Source organism: Rhineura floridana, chromosome 9 (genome assembly GCF_030035675.1).
Source record: "Rhineura floridana isolate rRhiFlo1 chromosome 9, rRhiFlo1.hap2, whole genome shotgun sequence".
Lineage (NCBI taxonomy): Eukaryota > Metazoa > Chordata > Lepidosauria > Squamata > Rhineuridae > Rhineura > Rhineura floridana.
The window spans coordinates 117952938-117975105 of NC_084488.1; the positions used below are offsets into that span (position 1 = coordinate 117952938).

General features: G+C 42.9%; 1 protein-coding gene across 7 annotated transcripts in view; it reads right to left on the reverse strand.

Annotated features, from left to right (window-relative positions):
- Positions 1–22168, reverse strand: part of CTNNA2 (catenin alpha 2) — an 810025-nt gene that overhangs the window by 413225 nt on the left and 374632 nt on the right. Inside the window, exon 8 of one of the 7 annotated variants that reach the window (XM_061583447.1) lies at positions 6362–6427. The exons of the other annotated variants lie outside the window; for them this stretch is intronic. Within the exon in view, the coding sequence (XP_061439431.1) occupies positions 6368–6427 (60 nt within the window). The 3' untranslated portion in view covers positions 6362–6367. Of the gene's footprint in view, positions 1–6361; positions 6428–22168 lie in introns of those variants that run through there. 7 annotated transcript variants of the gene reach the window in all.

Sequence of the window (22168 nt, forward strand, 5' to 3'; positions counted from 1 at the left end):
GCCACTCACTCTGATTCTGCTTATGAAATTCCATTTTGTTCTAGTCCCCAAGCGAGTGATGAGGAAAGAGTAGCAAGTGGCATCTTTGGCAGCATGGGGCCTCCGTCTTGGATGGTTGAGAGCCATTTTGACATCTCATGAGCTTCTTTTAAAACCCAAAGAGACCCTTGTTGTGTCTTCATAGAAGCATAGAATAGTAGAGTTGGAAGGGGCCTATAAGGCCATCAAGTCGAACCCCCTGCTCAGTGCAGGAATCCAAATCAAAGCATTCCCGACAGACGGCTGTCCAGCTGCCTCTTGAATGCCTCCAGTGTCAGAGAGCCCACTACCTCTCTAGGTCATTGGTTCCATTGTCATATGGCTCTAACAGGAAGTTTTTCCTGATGTCCAGTCGAAATCTGGCTTCCTGTAACTTGAGCCCATTATTCTGTGTCCTGCACTCTGGGACAATCGAGAAGAGATCCCAGCCCTCCTCTGTGTGACAACCTTTCATCTACTTGAAGAGTGCTGCCATAGTCTTGATGCCACCTGAGATCATGGGGGTTGATATACAACTCATATCACCACCAGCCACTGGGATTTTCAGCCAGGCATTATGAGAGTTGTAGTTCAACCCCCACAATCCCAGGTGGAAGGAAATGTTGCAGTGTCAAGACACTATAAGCAACTAACTTGGTTTCACAAGCAACAAGCTAGGGATGGAGGAACTACCATGCTACCAGAGCCACTGCAGTTGCTACCCTTCTCCCCCCCCCCATGATAAGCTTCTTACCGCTGCCCCCACCTACCAGGGACTGGGAAAAGTTAGCATTTGTGTAGGTGGAAGGGACAGAGCTCTCTTTGGAGTGGCCCATTTAACCATCACCACTCTTGAAGGGATTTTGATGTTCATTTGGGCCACTTGAGGGCAACCAATTCATTTATAGGGTAACCATCCCTCAAACTGAAATCCATGCCATGCTTAATGTTGGGTTTGCAAAGAGGAAGGCTTTGCCCTTACTGAATATTATAACAAGGAAAGTGAGTGAAAATAATTGGCTCAGTTTTGCTAGTATCATAACCCACAAAACACTGTGGAAGAAAAAAACATTTAGGAAAGCAAACCAATCACCAAACTTCTTTTTTTGAAAAAAAAATAGCTCAGAATGATGAAACAAGAAGATGTCCATGGCATTATAAAGTTAAGCAGCACTTACTCTTATTTAAAATGTCATCTCTGCTCAGTGTAACTGTTTGATATTTAATGCAGATAGATGAGCCAAGTGGACTCTATGAAGAAGAAAAAAACTTCCCTTTTTACATCCACTCTAAAAGCTTTTAAAATCTCTGTCAGGAACAATTTGGTGGCATATCAATTGCATTCCCGTTGCTACTTTGGAACTCATTATAGGTGAACACCACATGGATGGGTAGAGAGGGGAGTGAAGGGGAGACCCTACATTTGGGGAAATTTCACATGTAAATGTGTATGTGAAAAACTAATTTTGTTCATTAGCATTTCATTCAATTACAAGAACACCTGGATGTGGAAAAATGTTGCCACCTGAGCACATTGATCAATCTGAAGTTCTCAATGAGTTTGACAAAAATTTCATAGAATTGCCAGCAGAATGTTCTTGCCTTGACACATCTCATAAAAGGTTGACTGTTGGACCCAAATATGATGTGTTTTCTTATAGTGGGCTGGTCTGGTCTCAAAATATTCTGAAGTGTATAGCTGACATCATTGGTATCCAGACTTACAGCTATCACGGACTAAAGAGTCATGCTGTCCCTATACCCACTATCTGTTGTCATCACAGCTAGAGATGCCAAAGGGGAGATGGGCTCCACAAGGCCCCATTTGCTAACTTTAGGCCTAATCCAAGCACAGCTGTTGATACACATCATGTAGGTGGAGGATATGTAATTTCAATATTAGCTGCATGAAAAATAAATCCAGTTTAATTGCACAAATCCAAAGTTTCGGGATGTACTTGAATCCCTCCTGCAAAGCTTTGACAGTCTGGAGGCACCCCACAATGGGCCAGACATGAATGGGTAACTACAGGAATGTAAAGCCTTACCATAAAGCTTGTTAATTTAGCAAGCCCACACAACAGTGGGACTCTCTCCTAAGGCGAGTGTGGAATTTCCTCCCTTGGAGGTCTTCAAGGAGAGGCTTAACATCATCTGTCTGAGGTGTTTCTGGCCATTGCTATTTATCTTCCCCTCCCCTCCCAATGCATGGGGATGGACATATATATATATATATATGAACTGCTGGCAACCAAGAGGTCTTCTGTATCTTTAAAAGTTGTGCAGGGGGAAGAATTCCACCTTGTGGTTTTTCCCATTAGAGGGTTGCAAGAACACCTGCACTTGGCTGACTTTCTCTTCTCCTAAAGATAGAGGATCAGTCTCAGGCCATGAACCTGGCAACCCTAACTCTAAAAGATAGGTTGCTTGCAGCTGATGAACCCGTGGCTTCACAGCAGAGATTATGGACACAGGGTCCAGACCCTGTGACAGGCCTAGATACCAACTCTGTCCACATGTCTACTGTGGCAGCACAATTATGCTATCCACAACATCAGGGATTTGTTCACCTGTTCAGATTTCAAGGTGACAAACACCCTCATCTGCCAACAATGCCCTTCTGCATTCTACACAGGACAAACAGGCCAACCTACACAAAAGAATATCGTGACATAAAAAATGGCAATAAAAAAATCTGTGAGTGAACATTTCAGGACACTCTGTAAATGGCCTTAAGGTGGCCATCCTTGAACAAAGGAACTTAAAAGGAGACTGCAATGTGAGACTTATGTCAAGACGTTCAATGCTAGCACTTGTGGATGGAACTGGCACTATGGATTTTTATTGCGGTACATACATTAGTCAGCTTGTTAGCCATGCCAGGACTAGTCATGCCAGGTTTTATGTGTTATCAGTTACTGGTTTTATTTAGCATGGCCAACTTTACTAACGTAATTATTTATATCTGTACTTTTCTGCATTTCATATCCTTCTGACCTTACTGTTTATAATTTCCCCAACCATGTATATATGTACATGCAACTGAAGATTATTATTATTTATTATTATTTATTAAATTTATATACCGCCTGACTAGCAATAGCTCTCTGGGCGGTGAACATAAAATAGCATAAAAATACAATGAATAACAAAATAGTACTTCCTCCCGGAGCGTTTCCTTAGGAGGGTCTAGCTCAGTGATTCTCAAACGGTGTGCCCAGGTACACTGGTGTGCCCTAAGAGGTGGCTAGGTGTGCCTCAAATATTATGAAAGTATATTTTAAAAATGAGAAGAAACCCATTTGTATAGGGTAAGTAATAGTTTTCTATAGTTTTTTATTCATAGTTTAAAATATATTAATATATTTTTAATTTTGTACACGAAGTGCGCCAGAAAATATTTATATGTTTTACAGTGTGCCGCAAACAAAAAAAGTTTGAGAACCACTGGTCTAGCTGAACGCAGGCCATAGCCTTAGAAATCAGAATAGGATAGAAGAATACAGTCTCCTATGCACCGGGGATGGCATAGGGGAATCCTTCCCTGAGAGTTCCCCCATTTCCTTCTGAGTCTGATGCTGCGGATGATGGGGGGTACCCCCCCCCAGGAGTCTGGGCTAAGGCAGTCAAGATGGAGCCTGGAAATGGAGTGCTTTTTACATTTATCCTTGTGGGGTTTAGGTTTCTGGAATGGGTGCCTTCCTTTGCTCTTCCTCCTCCTATCTGGGCTGGCATCCAAGGAGGAGGAAAAAGAGAAGAAACAATCATGGCATGGGCTCTGGAGCGCTTGGCGCCTTTTTGCCTGTGTGTGCGAGCCCACCTCTCTCACCATGGCCTTGTTAAGCCAGGCCAACATAGCTGACGAGGTAGAGGACTTGAGGTAGCTGATGAAAGGGACTGTTGCTCACGAAAGCTTATCCATAAATAATTTAAGGTGACAAAGGATGTTGCTATTGTATTCCTTTCTCCCCCAGTTATGTTTTGTTCATGAGAGGAGAATCTGCACGAATTCTGCTACTTCACTGCTGAGGATAATTGTCCCTCAAGTGACAATAAAGCACATGATTTAGTAAAACAAAGAAACAAAAAAACACACACACAGGAACAGAGTATATTTCAGAAGCTACGGAATGAGCGAGGAAAGTTATAAGCTATCCATTTGCTCCTCAGGAGACCTCATGAATTATCAATGTGCCTGTTCATCTTTTCCAGCTATTCTACTTGGTTGTCAGATCATTGGGGGGGGGGGACAGGGAAGCTCTAAGAGTTTTTCCCCCATAACAAGAGCACCAGAGAAACAGGTGTGGGGAACCTTTGGCCCTCCAGATGTTGTTGTATCACAGCTCCCACCATCCCCAGCACTCACGGCCAATGACCAGGGGCAATGGCACTTGTATTTCAGCAACATCTGGAGGGCCAAAGGTTCCCCACATCTGCTATAGCAGATGAAAAGCAGGGCCCTCTCCATCAGCTCAACTGAGACATCCGCTCCATTTGGCTCCTCCTCTAGCTGAACTGTTTCTATTCATTTAGGATGTAAACATGTGGGCAGGATCTTATTGATCTTACATAAGTTGCTCCAGGGGCTTTCTCAGAGGGGTAAAAATGATTTAAATAATTTTTGTGTCATTCACTGTGCTTATATCCTACCTTTCCTCGAAGAAGCTCAAGGCAACAAACATGGATCTTTCCTTCCCTTTTGTTCTTACAACTGTACGGTGAGGTAGGTTACGCAGAGAGAAAATCATTGGCCCAAAATAATCTAGTGGCCAAGTGGGGATTTGAACCTAGGTCTCTCCAGCCTCAATCCGAACACTCTAACCACTACACCACACTGGCAATGTTGACATGGGAGCCCCCTCTAAAAAGAAAGGCTACTTCTCAAGATGTACTAGCTAAGGCCATTAGGCTCATTCCCAGTGGCAATTCTCCTACCTCTAATGGAAATAATGAGATGCATTTTTAACAGAAACAAAGCCTATCGACTTTCCAGAATAACAGCGTGTGTCAAAAGATAGATGGTCCCTCCTGGCTCATAATAACAAAAAAAGAGAAGTCCCTCGTAAAATTTTAGCATAGAGAAACTGTCCAGAACCTGCCATGGATTCTCTCTGTAGGGTTGCTATGAAATCACTATGGCAAGCCATGGAGAATGCTAGTCTGGTTCCAGATCACATTAACAAAGCCCCCCCCCCCCAAAAAAGGAAAGAAAGACAATTATCTGAAATAATTGGGTATATTTATCTTGATTTTAAAAGATGTTTTACTGGTGGTGCAGATATGATTGGTGTTAAGCAAAAAGGTTTGCCTAAAAATGAACTGAAATGTTACAGGAGAGACAACACATGATGTGGGCACAAAGCACGTTTGAATCCCCTCCCGGGACACCTTTTGTCAAAAGGAGTGGATAACTAGTAATGAGAGTCTAGGGCAGATACTCTCTTTCATGTTATATAATTTCTTGGCTCTCCCCACACCTCGCCTTGTCACGGGACCACTTCTTAAGAATTGGTGGTAGCTATTTTCAGACCCTCTAATAAGAAGAGAAGTTTTAGTGACAAGTTCCATATTTTTATCAGGAGAACCATAATTTCATATATGAGTTCTTAAACAACTCTGTTGAATACCATGCAGACCTGATGACTTCTTAATTTTTAATTGGTCGATTAACCCTAGACCATCAGCTTTTTAGCTTTATTTGACACAGTTTAAAGGCATCCTCCTCCAAAACTATATTCAGGTGTGGGTATCTGTATGTCTTCTCTAATGAAGCCCAATGCAAAGAATTCATTTGGCTTCTCTCATATTCCCTCTTTGCAAATGTTGGCTAATGATCCATCCACTTCCTCAGCTACTTTCCTGCTTCTGACATCCAAAAGATGTTTGTCGGTGGTGTTCTTTATATTTTTAGCAATATGCTTCTCAAGGCCCCAGGTCTGATCCCTTGCATGTCTAGTTTATTTATTAAATTTATACCCTGCCTTTCCTCCCAGAAGGAGGTTAAAGAGCCTTAGATGTATGCACCAGGGGTGGGGAAGACTCCTAAAGTTGTGGTAAGTCAAAGATGCAAAAAAAAAAGACAGATACAAGGCCATGTTTTAGGTCTCACAAATCCTAACTTCAGACAAGGTGGATGGCATTAATGAGACAAGAGGCTCTAGCCCACCCTTCGTCAAACTGGTCGGAGGCAGTATGCTTTTGAAAACCATTTGCTGGAAATCACTGGAGGGAAGAGTGCTCTTGCGCTCAGGTCCTGCTTGTGAGCTTCCTTTTGGGGTACCTGGGTAGCCACTGGGAGAACAGGGTGCTGGACTAGATGGACCACTAGCCTGATCCAGCGGGGCTCTTCTTATGTGTCTATGTCATGCATTACAATTTCTTTTTTTTTTAAGTGCTGTGTTTTGTTACTCTGCAAAAAAAAGAAAAGAAAAGAGAGTCTTACATAATGGAAGACTGTTACTGCTGCTTTTATTTTAAGCTTGACATTCTTTCTACACTGCTACTGAAGTTGTACAAATCCATAAAACAGCAACATATTTCACAGTTTGTTCTGTCACATAAAAATAGCAAATTGGGTTGTGCTACATAGTCTGTCACATAAAAAAAAAAAGCCTTCACCTGGGATATTATGTTCTGCTGATTCAGCTTCCACGGGGTTAGAAAGAACTGACTTATTTCTACTCAACAGAAATGGGACTAAGGCTGCAATTAAATACATGTCTACTCAGAAGTAAGCTCCATTGGGATCAATGGGACTTATTTGCAGGTAAGGTTGCAATCCTAACCTCACTTGCCTGGAAGTAAGTCCCATGAAGTTCATGAGCACTGACTTCTGAGTAGATACGGTTCGGATTGCAACATAATTCTGTTTTATGAAATCTGTTCCTGCTTGCTTCTTTCTCACAATCTTCTAGCCATATTATCTCCACCTACCTCTTGACGTACACCCAGTAAACCCAGTCCTGCACTGAAAGTCATCATTAGGGAAATAAGCTAGTCTACATGGAATATTATAGGTTTGTATACAGCAGGGCCCCGCTTACCAGCGCTCTGCTTACCGGCGTTCCACTAATGCAGCGGCTTTCCTCCCCTCTTTTAAAGCCGATTTTGCGGCATTTTCACGCGACGCACCCCATTAAAGTCAATGGGGTTCTGCTTTACGGCAATTTCCGCTTTACGGTGGGGGTCCAGAACGGAACCCGACATATAAGCAGGGCCGTACTGTATTAATTGTATTATATTAATTGTCATTAATATTGCTTTACAAAGTGCACTTTGTATGACTTCCGGGAAGGGTGACTTAGCCTGTGCCTGCTTTTGAGACGGGCTCCTGCCTCAAAAGAAGCTTATTCAGATATATCAGTCAGATTTTTTTTTTTTTGACTGATTAAACTTCTCCCGGGTAGGGAGAAACGAAGAGATTAACCTCAAAGCCTATTTTTGTTGGGACGACCAGATCTCATTAATTTATGGGACGAGGTCCAGCCGACGAAGGTGGGACGGATTTTCAACAACAAGCTCTATCTGATAAAGCGAACGTTCATCTTATCTTCTAAGAGAGAACGCACTAACAGGCAAGCACCCTTCTTTCTATATTTTTCTTTTACTTGACTTAAATTGTTGCTGTTTAAAAGAGATTTGCCAGATTGATCGGTTTTTGACATCTCACTGGGGAGCCATAACTTCTCTCTGCTACTCACTAATTAATAGCTTATCTCTGTTTTTGTTGCAAAAAGCTGTCCTGGATTTGCATTCTAAAGATATACACAGAAGAGGGATTTCTATTCCAGATTTTTATTTTGAAGAATATTATATTGTCTGAGACTACTCTCTTTTTGGTCTATTTTATTTTGACGAATCTGTTTCCTGACGACCGCCATTAATTGTTTCGATCCTGGGAACTGCATTTTGTTTACTTAAGCATGGAGAGATAAGGCTGTCTGCTCTGTTTATACTGTGATGTCACCAAGTTTGGAGTATTAACCCAATTGTTGCTGAAATAAGAAGTGGTTTTCCTATATTTTTCTTTTAAAATGGCAATTAAGAAAGTGGCTGAGAAGCTGGAAATAACTATGTTTCAGAAAATAATGGATGAGATTGAGATAACGAAACAAAACCTGCGACAGGGTTGTAAGGAGCTGAAAGTTGAATTGAGTAAAATGAAGCAGGAGATTAAAGATATAGGGGTCCCTGTGAGAGAGGTGACCCTGGAAGGGGTCCCTGTGAGAGAGGAGACCCCGGAGATTGGAACAAACGTGGAACAGGAAAAAGATTTGGAGTCTATGGACTTTAGAAACAAAATCTATTGTTTGGAGACACAGGAGATTAAAGACATAGGGGTCCTTGTGAGAGAGGAGACCCTGGAGACTGGAACAGGGGTCCCTGTGAGAGAGGAGACCCTGGAGACTGGAACAGGGGTCCCTGTGAGAGAGGAGATCCCGGAGATTGGAACAAACGTGGAACAGGAACAAGATTTGGAGTCTATGGACTTTAGAAATAAAATCTATTGTTTGGAACTCAATGTTATCTCTGAAGAAATTAATGAAGATTCTAGAGATAAAGTTATCAATGGCATGGATAATCTTCTGGACTGGAATGATGTGATGGAGCCCAATATAGAGAAAATCTATGGAATTAACTGCAGCCATGTGACAATGGAAAAACTTTCAAGAGATGACCCAGTGTATTTTGAAAAAAAGAACAGAGATATGATTTTACAGCTGTATTTCAGCAACCTATTCAGAATGGATGGCAAGAAAATATTTGGGATAGAGGTAATTCCCATCAGACTCTTACTATATGACTATGGCTTTGACAGCAAGATTATTATGGAATACTGATAATGGAAGATTGGATACTGAAATTACTGGACTTAACAAGACTACTGAAGATGGAAGATGGAAAATGGAACTAATAGGGATAATAGAACAATGGCTACTGAAATTACTGAACCTAACAGATTCTGATGTGATGGATTAATTGAAATGTTTATTTTGACTATGGTTATGACAATAAGATTATCATAATTAGTAATGAGATGGATTAATCGATATGCTTATCTGGAAAAAAAAATTGATAGATATATTTCTTAAAGAATTGAAACCTCTCTTTGACTTTTTGTGGAAAGAATAAAGTAATGTTTATGAGATTTGATGATTAAGTAAGATAACTACTGGAGGAAAGTGATTTTATAATATGACTTAAGAGACAGGATTGTTATATATTATAGACTTATAACTGATTTGATCTTTGACAAATGGGAAGTCAATATTTTACTCTTTATTTTTTATTTTTGTTTTTTTTTTCTTTTTTTCTTTTTGTTTAACTATTTTTGATTTTGTTTTTTGTCTTTGAATGTTTTATGATTTTGTCTTGTATGTTTTATGAAAATCTGAATAAAAATTATTGAAAAAAAAAAAAAACAAAGTGCACTTTGTAGTAGGATTTTAAAATCCTCATTTTGCCATCATTTTTATTAAAACTTTTTTTTTTTTTGGCCTGCTGGTGGTCAAGGGAAAATATAATATTGTTGCAATTGCTTTAAGGCTGTCATGAAGGCGTGAACCTTTAGAAGATTTCCCTGATTTGTTTTTGCATGTGGTAGCTTAAAGAAGTAAAGAGAATACACCCAATGTGGAGCTTCTTTCACATTTCCACAGCACCTCTGGAATAAAGAAAGTTCAAGTTGAAATTTGAGGTGTTGTCCTTTCCCCTGCCCTCAGCTGCCGTTTCCTCAGTGCAACCTGTTTTACCTAAACTGATGAAACTACCAAATTCTGCCTGTGACATCCACTCCTCAGATAGCTGTGCTGCTATCTCATTCTCCAACTTCCATTCAGTGCATTCAGTGCTCAGTTCCTCAAACAGATATCAGGTTCAGTTACAACTGATTGGTGCACTGCGGCCAGGAGAAAAATCAGAGCTGCAGGGGCAGTAGAGTAGAGGTGGATCACGCTTTGAGGCATGTGCCACTTGCCACTTTTTATGCTCTGTTGCACTGGGCAGAGGAAGAGGCTGGCTGATGTAGTGAAAGAGCTGAGCCTACACCTTGGAACCATCCCAGAGCTTTATCCTCCATGCATCAGCAGCTTGCTTTGGCTGATGCACAATAAGAATCCTACATGCTGATGCAAAGTCTCTCCCTGCTGTGATCACTTAATTTTGGGATTCTAAAAATTTGGGCTTCTGTCTTTTACAGTTCCCCACCCCCCGGCCAATAACACAACTCTGTTAGTATTGGGGGGGGGTGTCAGAGCATCAAGAGTGGTTGGGCCACAAACAAGGAACTTTCAGGTCTGAATGCATCTGCCCTGTGTGGTGGGCCACTGAACTGCATGTAGGCCCTGGACTCCCCCTGCCCACCCAGGCCGGTTGATTCTTCCTCAGCTCTGGCATGTTCTTGTATCCCAAGGTTGCTCCTTGGTTCGGACCTCTGGCTTCCACTGTGGTTCTGCCTCCTTGATTTTTTGTTGACTTGCCCTTTGGTCTCAACTTCTGGCTTTCTCCCACAGCTCCTGATTCACCCCTGGCTGCTACTCACGGCCCTGCCTTGACATAGTGGTACTGGTGGTTTCTACTGTTACTCCAGAGCAATTATTTTCTCTTAATCTTATCTATGCATTCGTCTCTCATATTGTGTGTTAGGGTCCTGGGAAAGCCATGTATGATTATGTCAGGAACAATACCTGGAGTGATGACCTCCAGCCCAGAGTCCATGTACTCGGGAACTGGAACTTGGGGCAGGACCTGGAGCCAGAGCTAGAACTAGATGTGGAGCCCAGCAGGCAGGCAGGTTTGTTCTGTTGACCAAGTGGTCTGCCCTTGTCTGGTTCCCAGGATCCATTGTAAGCCTGCCAAACAAATTCTGCCTCCCGGTCAGTCTGATATTTTGTATCTCTATTTCCTGAAGGCATCATTTCAAAGCCCAATGTGTTTTGAGTCATCAGACTCATTCTTCAAAGACAACTGACTCTTATCTCTTCAAGGAATAGCTGAAACAATCTTGTGTATATTTGATAGAGTTAGTTGGAGAAAACCATATTGGGCTAGATGAGTCAGTATGCTGACTATATATAGTATAACTTCATATGTATTATCATTGGAGGCAACAACTTCATGCAGAGGAGTATGCAACTTTCTAGTCTGAAACAAACTTGTGCAGCAAGTCCATAATTTGTGATCCTGAAGGTTTCTCTTCACCCTAAAGGTATATCACATTCATAAAGCTTGATCTAAATGCTATGCGTTCCCTGAAAGAATTTTGGGGGGTTGCAGTTTGGTGAGGGTGCTGAACACTCTGTTGCGATCCCTACCCCCCACCACAACAGAACTTTCCCAGGGTTCCTGGTGGAGAGGGAACAAGCATGCCAATAAGAGTGAAATTGCTGTACCACTTAGTTGGGGGGTAGGGATTAGTGGGGGGTTGAGCAAGCACCGTAACAGGAGATACAAGAACAGAGCTGCCTCCTGTAAATGTTGTTAAGATAGACTTGTGTAGGGCTGTATTAGTTAGCATTCTAACAACAAAAAGTGAATGAGTGACATAATTATGACACTATTTTCTTCAACCTCAGAAGTGTTCTTTTGCAGAGCAACATTTCATGACAAATGTAAAGAAAAAGTCATACTTAATGCTGAAAGAGCAAGATTCAGATTCAACTGTTGTCACTGAGGACACTTAATACAATGCTACTTAGCTCTGGGCTTTGTTCCTACAGCAGCATTTCCTGTTCTGTTCTTTGATTAATAAGTTTGCTAGACAAACTCAAGCTACTATATAATCTTATTTATCACTGTGGTTTGGATAACCTCCAAAACACTGGGGTAATCAGACGTTTTGAGTAACAAACTGCTTATCATGATATTGCACTGCCATGGGGAAAGGAGAGGAACAGGATTCTTGAGGATGAGTTTAGGCTGCTTAGGTTCCCTTCCCCCCTTTTCTTTCCCTTCCTTTCCTGCATTTGTGTCAGGGCTGTTATGGCCCAGGAGTTAGAGGTCTGACTTGGACGCAAGAATCCTTGCTTCACGGATGAACTCACTGGGTGTCTTTTATTTATTTATTTGTTATATTTCTATACCACCCAATAGCCGAAGCTCTTTGGTCAAGGCACTGCCCTTCTGCTTCAACACTATCCCTGTTTAAACTACATTCACTGAATCTGCCTGCTATCCCCCTCCCTCAAACCTCTAAACATTCAATGGAAGGCGTGAATGCAGCTCTACATTAATAGAAGTTCAAATATCACCACCCAACCCCACATGAGCCATGAACCTATCCCACTCACCCTGGTAACAGTGATGGGGAAATCATGCTGTAGACCTCTCTGCAAAGCCTCAATTCCTCCTTCCCTGGCATCTCTGACATGGCAGCATCAGCAGCCTAGATACCAGGAATCCTTGGGGATGTAGTTCTCTATAGCACCTTATTGCAATACTAAGAACTCCGGTGCCTTGAAAAACTAAATTTCTTTGGATCTGTGGCATCTGGGAAGTCGTTGCTGCAGCATTCAAGGCACCCAGCGAGGTCTCAATAGCAGAGCTTGGAAAAGTTACTTTTTTGAACTACAACTCCCATAAGCCCAATCCAGTGGCCATGCTGGCTGGGGCTGATGGGAGTTGTAGTTTAAAAAAAGTAACTTTTCCAAGCTCTGCTCAATAGACATCTCTTACCAGGTAAAGGGAGGAGAAGAAAGTGGCTGTGGTGGTGGGACTCTGATGATGGTGCTAGGAAACTCATTACAAGCTGGGATCTGTTGAAATTTGCCTTCTAATAGTTGGAGTGTGTGTACTAAAGTTCTCCATTATGAGTCCCGTATTTCTGAATTTCCATGCCATCACTAGTGAAAGATAGGCAGCAATGGTATTCCCCAAACCAACGTGAGTCAAGTGGAAGGTAAAGAAAAGGAGACAGAGACAAGCACCCCAGTCCTAAAGGTTGTCCTAAGGCTCCAATGTGCACATGGGGCTGTGTGCAGACTTTCTGATTCACTTCAGCATTCCAATATCATGCAGCACAACCAACAAGAAACAGGGTAGTCACTGCTAACTGGAAATCCATTAGGGTCCCATTCATTGGACTTTCAACGAGCAAACAAAACTATAGTATCGCTAATGATGAATCTCTCAACATTCTTTTCCTAATAGCCAAAAATATAAGAGAATCAATGAAACAGTTCACCCATGTAGTTTAAAATGTTCGCTTCAAACAAGTTCAAACTTCATTTGCAATTTTTCTGAATACTTGCAAATATTAAAATATGACAGCTCAGTAACATGTACCCCTTACATAGTTTGCTTTTGTTGAAAATGGAGACACTGAAAACTATTAATGTTGCATGATCAAAGAACTGTCCATTAGACATATCAGGCGTGAGGAACCCTAGTATCCAGGTGTTGTTGGACTCCAACTCCCATCAGCCCCAGCCAGCTCGATTAATCATCAGGGATAATGGAAACTGTAGTCCAGCAACAGCTGGAGAGTGGCAGATTCCTTACCCCTGAGATATATAGTCATATCTTATATATAGTCATCTGGAGAAAGGTAATTATAATTTATGTTGCCTTCTTTGACAGGTTTTGCATCTATTCATTAGTGTTACTAATTAATTTGAAAGCAGGCTCGCTTAATAGGATCTTGAAGGGCATGGATGTTCATTTTACGCCTTGGTTTTCTTCCTTGGAGCCTACGTTGAGGAACAATATTAATGGCCATAGTGGATCAAATTAATAGGTGATCTGTCCAGCAGTCATCATCTGGAAACCTATGTCCTCACTGTGGGAGGCTGTGTGGATCCAGAATTGGCCTCCACAGTTATTTACGGGCCCACTGTTAAAGACTTATCTCGGAAGACAATCTTACTCGGCCACAAGTGATCGCCAATGAATGAATGAACAAATTAATATGATGAAACTATTCACTTTTGAAAATGAAAAAGTAATATAGTCTCATAAAGTTAACCACCAGCACTGGACCCAGTATCTGCAATCAAGGTGAACAAGACACTGGAGAACCAATAGGAAAAAAAGTCTGTAGAAAGTTGGACAGAAGATCATCTTATGAAGTTTAGCATCTCAAAGGCAGCAAAAGAAGTTACGTCAAGCTTAGGCAGCTTTTAGATTCGGAAGATACTTCTTTACTTACAATATTTATATACAGCCTACCAACCTACAGTTTTCATACTAAACATGGAAAAATTAAAACATCCAGAAACAACCTAAGCTTATCATCTGCTTTGTTCATCAAAGATGACATTCCTTGAATATTATAGGCCTCACTAGGCAGATGGTGTCGGTCACTCCATTGGTCTCAGGAATGGTGGTTGTTGGCGGTTCTGGTGGCAGAGGAGACTGATATATAAAGTTCCCTTACCACTACTTCTGGGCCTGGGCCAGGCATGTGGTGGTGGTGGTGGTGGTGGGGATAGCTTTTTCTGGACATTGATGCCACGAACAGGCCTGGCTAAAGTAAGTTCTTAGTGTTAAAAAAGAGCAGGCCTTCTCCTTATCATATATCAATAGCTTCAGGGTTCCTTATATTCTTTGTTGCTGCAACAATAGGAATATGGGAAGCTCCCGTATACTGAGTCAGACCATTGGTCCATCTAGGTTAGTATTGTCTACGCTGACTGGCAGTGGCTCTCCAGGGTTTCAGGCAGGGTTCCCTACTACTGAGCTATGACCCTTCCTTAATACTTTCTGCTGCAGGGTGTAAGGGCCACAAGGAATCCCTCCAAACAGTTGACTAAATGTTGAAAGGGGGCAGCAGTCAGCTCACTTCCATTTGCTCCCTTCCTCCTCCTAGTCCAAACAAAGGGAAAATCCCTCACTTTGAGGAGCAGGTGAGAGCAGAGCTGAGGTGGAAGGCCTGCTCACAGAGGGCTGCCCCCACCTCAATTCGGCTTGCAGCACTTTCAGCAGAGCAGCTGCAGAGCTCAGCACGTTTGCTCAAATTCTAGCTGCATCCTTAAAAGTGCACTTGAAAATCTGGATATTGCACCCTTCTTCCACAAAATGCATAAGGTTTTGTGTGTAGACTTTTCCAAAAATGCAAGGAATCTGCTGTGTGTCTGCTCTCTGCCATAATATGAGAAAATACACACACACACACCCCTCTGTCTTCAAGTAGCTAGAAAAAATCAATGCAATCAATGCATTTGTTTTTGCCAAAGCAACAAGGTGTGAACCTCTGGAGCTAAAGGACTGCATTTAGTTACACTTTGCTTTGTGTTAACCAGAGAAGGTGCAAAGCGAAACTAGCTAACCTGATCAGGTTAAATCCTATACAAAGCATGTATAAAACGACCATAAGAAAAGGTCACTGAGCTATTACGGCCCTCAACTCACAGAAATATACAGTATACAATATGCAACACATCCAAGTATCAGCAACTTGCACGAAGTTGAAAGAGCAAGTGTGACAACCACAAGCAAGAGACAAACTGATGGGTTCCTTTTCAAACTCTCTCATATGCAAGGAGCAGAATTTAAAAAACTCATTCATTTCCAGTGGTGCATTACGTCTTTTCAACAATGATAAATTACTAGCACTGAAACATCTCCCTCCCATTCCTAAAGGAGAAATAATGTGAGGGCCTCCAACATGGTATGAATTTACTGCAAATCATCTCTCCTACAACTTGATTCTACTTCAAGTATGTAAAGGGGTTATCTAAACCCTTTAGGAGGTTATTGTTTTCTTTTAATGTATTTTAAAGTCTTTTTATGATGTTTTAAAGTGTTTTTAGCATTTCTGTTTGCCGCCCTGGGCTTCTGCTGGGAGGAAGGGTGGGATATAAATCAAATAATAAATGAAATAAATAAATTTTAAAAACCATCTCATCTGTGCCTTGACTTGTTTTTTGCATGATTGCTGCTGGGTGGTGCTGTTATGAGGAGTATCCTATGTTAGGAAGGGCAGCATTTTTAAAAATAATCATCGTTTTAAAAACTTGCTAGTCATTACGATCTGTTAGGCCTTGAAAACTTGTGTTGGGTCAGCGAGACAGACTGGGAATACTGTTGGTGTACCGTCCACCCTGCTGCCCAACACCTTCCCTAACTGAGCTGACAGAGGTGGTCGCGGGTTTAGTGTTGCGATCCCCCAAATTTTTGGTATTGGGGGATCTCAACATTCATGCCGGGACCGCTTTGTCTGGGGCGGCTCAGGACTTCATGACCTCCATGACAGCCATGGGGCTGTCTCAATTTGTTACTGGCCCTATGCATATCTCGGGGCACACTCTAGACTTGATTTTTGCCACTGGATTAGGGGATGGTGATCTGGGAGTGAGGGATTTTACATCTATTCCTTTGTCATGGACAGATCATCGCCTATTGAGGTTTAGACTCGCAATGTTTTCTCCCCTCTGCAAGGGTGGAGGACCAATTAAGATGGTCCGCCCCCGGAGACTAATGAATCCTGAGGGTTTTCAGAAGGCTCTGGGGAGTTTTCCGGCTGATAAAACTGACGCTCCTGTCGAAACCCTGGTCAATCTGTGGAATACGGAAATGACCCGGGCAGTTGACACGATCACCCCGGTGCGCCCTCTCCTGTGCAGAGCTCAATTGGCTCTGTGGTTTACCCCGGAGCTAAGAGTGATGAAGCAAAAAAGGAGACGGCTTGAGTGCAAATGGAGACGAACTCCCGACGGCTGTGGTCTTGCACTTGTGAAGGCCTCTACCAAACTCTATGTGAAGGCGGTGAGGGCAGCAAAGAAGCAGTACGTTGCTGCCTCCATTCAAGAATAGAATTCTATTCTGCCTCCATTCAGTCATCTTCTAACCGCCCAGCGGAACTTTATAAAGTTGTTCGGGGACTTTTACACTCTGGTCCTCAGAACGCAATAATACCATCAACAGCCCACTGTAATGAGTTTGCGAGACACTTCCAAGATAAGATCATGAACATCCGCTGGGACCTTGACTCTAACATTGTAACAGTTGAACCTAATGAGGTGTCCGGAGCACAGTCTTGTCTTGTTTTATTGGATGAATTTCAGTTGGTACAGCTCGAGGATGTGGACAAGGTGCTTGGACAGGTGCGGGCGACCACTTCTGCTCTGGATCCTTGCCCCTCGTGGCTAATAAAAGCTAGCAGGAATGGAACAGCCGGATGGGCCAAGGAGGTGATCAATGCCTCTTTAAGAAAGGGAGTGGTACCACTCTGCCTGAAACAGGCGGTGGTGAGACCGCTCCTAAAAAAACCCTCCTTGGACCCTGAAAACCTTGACAACTATAGACCGGTAGCAAATGTTCCATTCCTGGGCAAGGTTCTAGAGCGTGTGGTCGCTCGCCAGCTCCAGGCTCTCTTGGATGAAACTGATTATCTGGATCCATTTCAATCGGGCTTTCAGCCGGGGTTTGGTACAGAAACAGCCTTGGTCACCCTGTATGATGACCTCTGTCGGGAGAAAGACAGAGGGAGTGTAACTCTGTTGGTTCTCCTTGATCTCTCAGCGGCTTTTGATACCATCAACCATGGTATCCTTCTGGGGCGACTTGCGGATTTAGGAGTTGGAGGCACTGCTTGGCAGTGGCTGTGCTCCTACCTCGAGAATCGTCTCCAGAAGTTGGTGCTTGGAGAGCATTACTCGAGTCCCTGGGTACTCCAATATGGGGTCCTGCAGGGTTCAGTTCTGTCCCCCATGCTCTTTAATATCTATATGAAGCCGCTGGGTGAGGTCATTAGGAGATTTGGAGTGTGTTTCCCGCAATATGCTGATGATACGCAGCTCTACTTCTCCTTTTCATCTTCTTCAGGTGAGGCTGTTGATGTACTAAACCGCTGCCTGGCCGCGATAATGGACTGGATGAGAGCTAATAAACTGAGACTCAATCCTGACAAGACTGAGATGCTGTTGGTGGGGGGGCTTTCTGCCCAGATGGTTGATGTCCGACCTGCCCTAGATGGGGTTACACTCCCCCTAAAGGAGCAGGTCCGTAGTTTGGGGGTCTTATTAGATCCGCTCCTGTCACTGGAGGCTCAAGTAGCCTCGGTGGCACGGAATGCGTTCTACCAGCTTCGGCTGGTAGCCCAACTACGACCCTATCTGGACAGGGAGAACCTCGCCACAGTTATCCATGCTCTGGTAACCTCGAGATTGGACTACAGTAATGCACTCTACGTAGGGTTACCTTTGAAGACGGTTCGGAAACTTCAGCTGGTGCAGAATGCTGCGGCCAGAGTTCTTACTTGGACTAAAAAATCTGACCATATAACACCTGTCCTGGCCCAGCTGCACTGGCTAGCAATATGTTTCCGGGCCAGATTCAAAGTGTTGGTTCTTACCTATAAAGCCCTTAATGGCATCGGACCGCAATACCTGGCGGAACGCCTCTCCCGCTATGTACCTACCCGGTCGCTGCGCTCGACGTCGAAGGCCCTTCTCCGGGTTCCAACGCATAGGGAGGCCCGGAGAGCAACAACTAGAGCTAGGGCCTTCTCAGTGGTGGCCCCCGAATTATGGAATGCCCTCCCTGACGAGATACGCCTGGCGCCTTCTCTGTTATCTTTTCGGCACCAGGTAAAGACCTACCTCTTTGCCCAGGCATTTTAAATTTTAAATTCTAAATTTTAAAGTTAATCTATTTTAATGTTAATATTTTGTTTTAATTTTGTTTTTATATACATTTTCTATAATGTACTGTACCCACACCCACCTGTATTTTAATATGTTTTTATTTTGTTGTACACCGCCCTGAGAGCTTGTCGCTATAGGGCGGTCAAAAAGTGCAATAAATAAATAAATAAATAAATAAACTAATTTTAGTTTTCTATATTGTACAAGTAGCTGAATTTTAAGATCCCTTTCAGTACATTGGTTAGTCAATGAGACATAAGCATCTTTAAAAAAAGACACCTATATTTTTCATTTCAGAAATGGGACAGAGAAATCACAACACAGAGACAGACAGACAAACAAGACAGACATAGATATTCCATCAGTTTTAGTGGTTGAAGGCTCCAATACTGGAAGAAATCAAGGTTCCTTCCTTTAGAAGCAGGGCATTTTCAATAGCGATTAAATTACAGCAAAGAAATGTTACAAATGTTCTGAATGTGTGTTTACAATTCATTTTTACATCTTTTTTTATTTATGCTGCTGGGTTTAATTAGGATGACAAGTAGAGGAGCTGAAGCTGCAAACACAACACTCAGAAAGTAGCTGATAGTGGTAACAAAATAAGCATTGGCTAATGTGAGTTTGAAATCCCATTTTATCTCTCAGCTCCAACCACCCACACAATTATTTTTCCAAGTCAGTTTTTAATTGGTTAGCTTCAAAAATGCTTGCAAGAGTGAAACATCAAGAGCTTTCTAGGTGAATGTCATGGGGGGGCACCCTCACTGTGCATCCTAAATGAGAACAGCTGGCAATTTTTGCTGGGTGAAACTGGGGCAAGGGGGTGGGGGAAGTAGAGGAGAGATCATGGAATCCAGTGGCCTGAATAAAATAATGTACACCTAATCATATACCCCCCCAACTCATGCATCCATGATGCTTGCTTGCTGTCAGGAAAGGTGGATGGTTGTGGCTGCTGGGGGAGGCTTCACTACTCCTTCCTCCTCTCCCTTTTGTAGTCTCCCAGTGGCCATGACTGATGGCCATCATGAAACTCAGCTTGGCCCAGGAGCTTCTCATTATGCAAGATACATGGCCAAAACATGGTGTAAGGCAAGCCACGTGGAAGAACTGTGACTCATCGGAGGATGGCAAGACCAGGCCATCAGCCCAGGCCTACTTACCCCAAAAGGAGTAAGACCAAAAGGGTCTTCCAAGCAGAGGTTTGGGCAGGCGTGGGTGGAAGAGTTGTTGTAGGGTGCCTAGCCACCTCTCTTGGCACCTCATAATTTAGGGAATAGACAATGTGGGCCCAGACCGACCAGTGAGGTAGCCCTCCCCACAGTGCTTTCTACAGTGGGAAGCAGCCTTATAGGCCCAACCTTCCCACACACATACATTTTGAGGCCATGTAGTTCCCCCACCCAACCTCAGTCACTCAATATGAGAAGGCTCAATTCCTTCAGGAGTGGGGACATCTAGTCCGAGGGCAGTCAGCCCCAACTCTTGGTGTCTCACTTGCCTCCTTCTTGCCTCTCTCCCCCACTCCTGTATACTGTTACCATCACACTAATTAATTGTTGCTGCCAAATAGTCCCTGCCAGTCATCTCTTTCCTGCACACACATATGCCATTGCTGGGGGTTCGCAAGAATTCTCAGCATGGCTACCCACTGGAAGTGGTGGGTAAACGTAGTAAGCAGCACAGGAAGGGGAGGAGCAACACAAAGCTGGCATTAAGACTAAGGCACAGCAGGCCAAGGCAGCCCCCTCCCCCACGAAAAGCTCGCAGATTGTAACAGGGTGACTAGATTGGCAGCAGTAGTGGATCAAATTTGTGTGTGTGTGTGTATGCGTGTGCCACCAAGTTGAAAGCACAATGTACTCCTGAGCAGTGGTGAAGTGCTTTTAGGTGGGTGTGTCAATCATCCCCCTCTCCACGCCCATTCCCTCCTCCTCCTCCTGCTGGCTCCCATTCTGCAAGCCTGCTGCAAATGGTGCTTTATTTTTCTTTCCCCCTTAATTTGTGCAAAAAAGCATGACACTGTTCAAACAAATATTTGTATTTCAGCTGGATTGTAGCAGTGAAAATACAAATAATCACACTTCAGGGTTTGTTTGTTTTTACGAACGTCACTCTGGAACACACTGAGCATGCTCGGTTGCCAAGGTAACCAGAGGAAGTGGTATTTTTACCTTAAGAGGGCATGGTCATTAGGAGGCTGTGTGACTGATCCTTTCCCTTCAGTGTGAATGGAAAACAGTGGATTGGAAGGTAGGAACTTGGAAGTGTGAACCTTGCAGACCTAACGCAATGGCAAGAGCTTCATCTTTAATACGCAGTTCAGCTCCCATGTGAATCAGCCCAGAGTTATACACTAGTTTGTATAAAGATGTTTGAAAACCATGTAGGTGATCTCTGCAAAGGGAAGGAAAAGGAGAGGGGAGGGGGGAAGTGTGCCTTCTCCTAGAAAATAAAATAAAATGTTGTATTCAACCTTCACTTTAATGGCCTGCATATTTAAGCATAATGTTTTAAACATGATTTTAAAAGTCTTAACTTTAGCCGTTTTTAAAGAGCTAAACAATGTTCAAACAATGCATATAGGGGGAGAGGTTTAAAAGTGCATAGCTTAGTGTTACTTTGCATAAAGTAACTGAGTAGCATCCTTTTTCATGGGACAGATATTTACTGTGCAAATTGTTGCCAGTTCTTACTATGAGCCACCTCTTAAATCGTCTTCTCATCCCCTTTCAGTATATTCCTTCTTTGGATCAAGGGAAAGAAATGGAAAATGCCACACACAGTTCTGCCTGTCCAGTTGCACCACCCTCCCAATAAATTTCACTTCTATCCAGTTCAGCCAAGCATAACTGCAAGCTTCCAGAATAATTGGGAGGAATTATTTTCCCAGTTAAGTTGTGCACATGGAGCCAAAGACTAAGAACACCCTTCTTCAATGAGTATCATTTTAAAGAAAAGAGTACTTGTAGCACACATTTCACTGGACCAATATGGATTTTCTGCAATATGCAGAAGTGAAATGGAGGAACATGCAGGAATTAATTTACTCAGAAACCAATAGCCGACCTGAGCCCATCATCCTAGCTGGCACAGCATCAGGCAGTTCAATTTCTTTTGACTCACACCTGCAATTATGTGTTTCATTCCTGTTGCAAATTCCTTGGTTTTCCACAGGAAATTTACAAGGTCACTGCTTGCTCACATTCTCTAGTGGCCATAACTAGGCGAGGTGTCATTAAGAAAGACAGTTCTACAATTGGATTCAAACTTACCTATGGCACCAGGCAATGTGGTCCTACCCTCTTGTTTATGATCCTTGACATCCACTGGTGTGAGAAGCAGCCAATTACAAACTAAGCTTGCTTGAAAATAGCTTTTGGCATTCAAGGAGAAATGCTGATTTATTTTCATTTCATTTCATTTATTTATTTTTTAAACAAAAGCCCTAAACAAATATATGATTAGATGCAGAATTATACAGCTTTGAAAAGTGGTCTGGATCTCTCTCTCGGAAAACATCCACACTGAATTCCCATGGCAAGCTTCAGACAAGACAATGTATT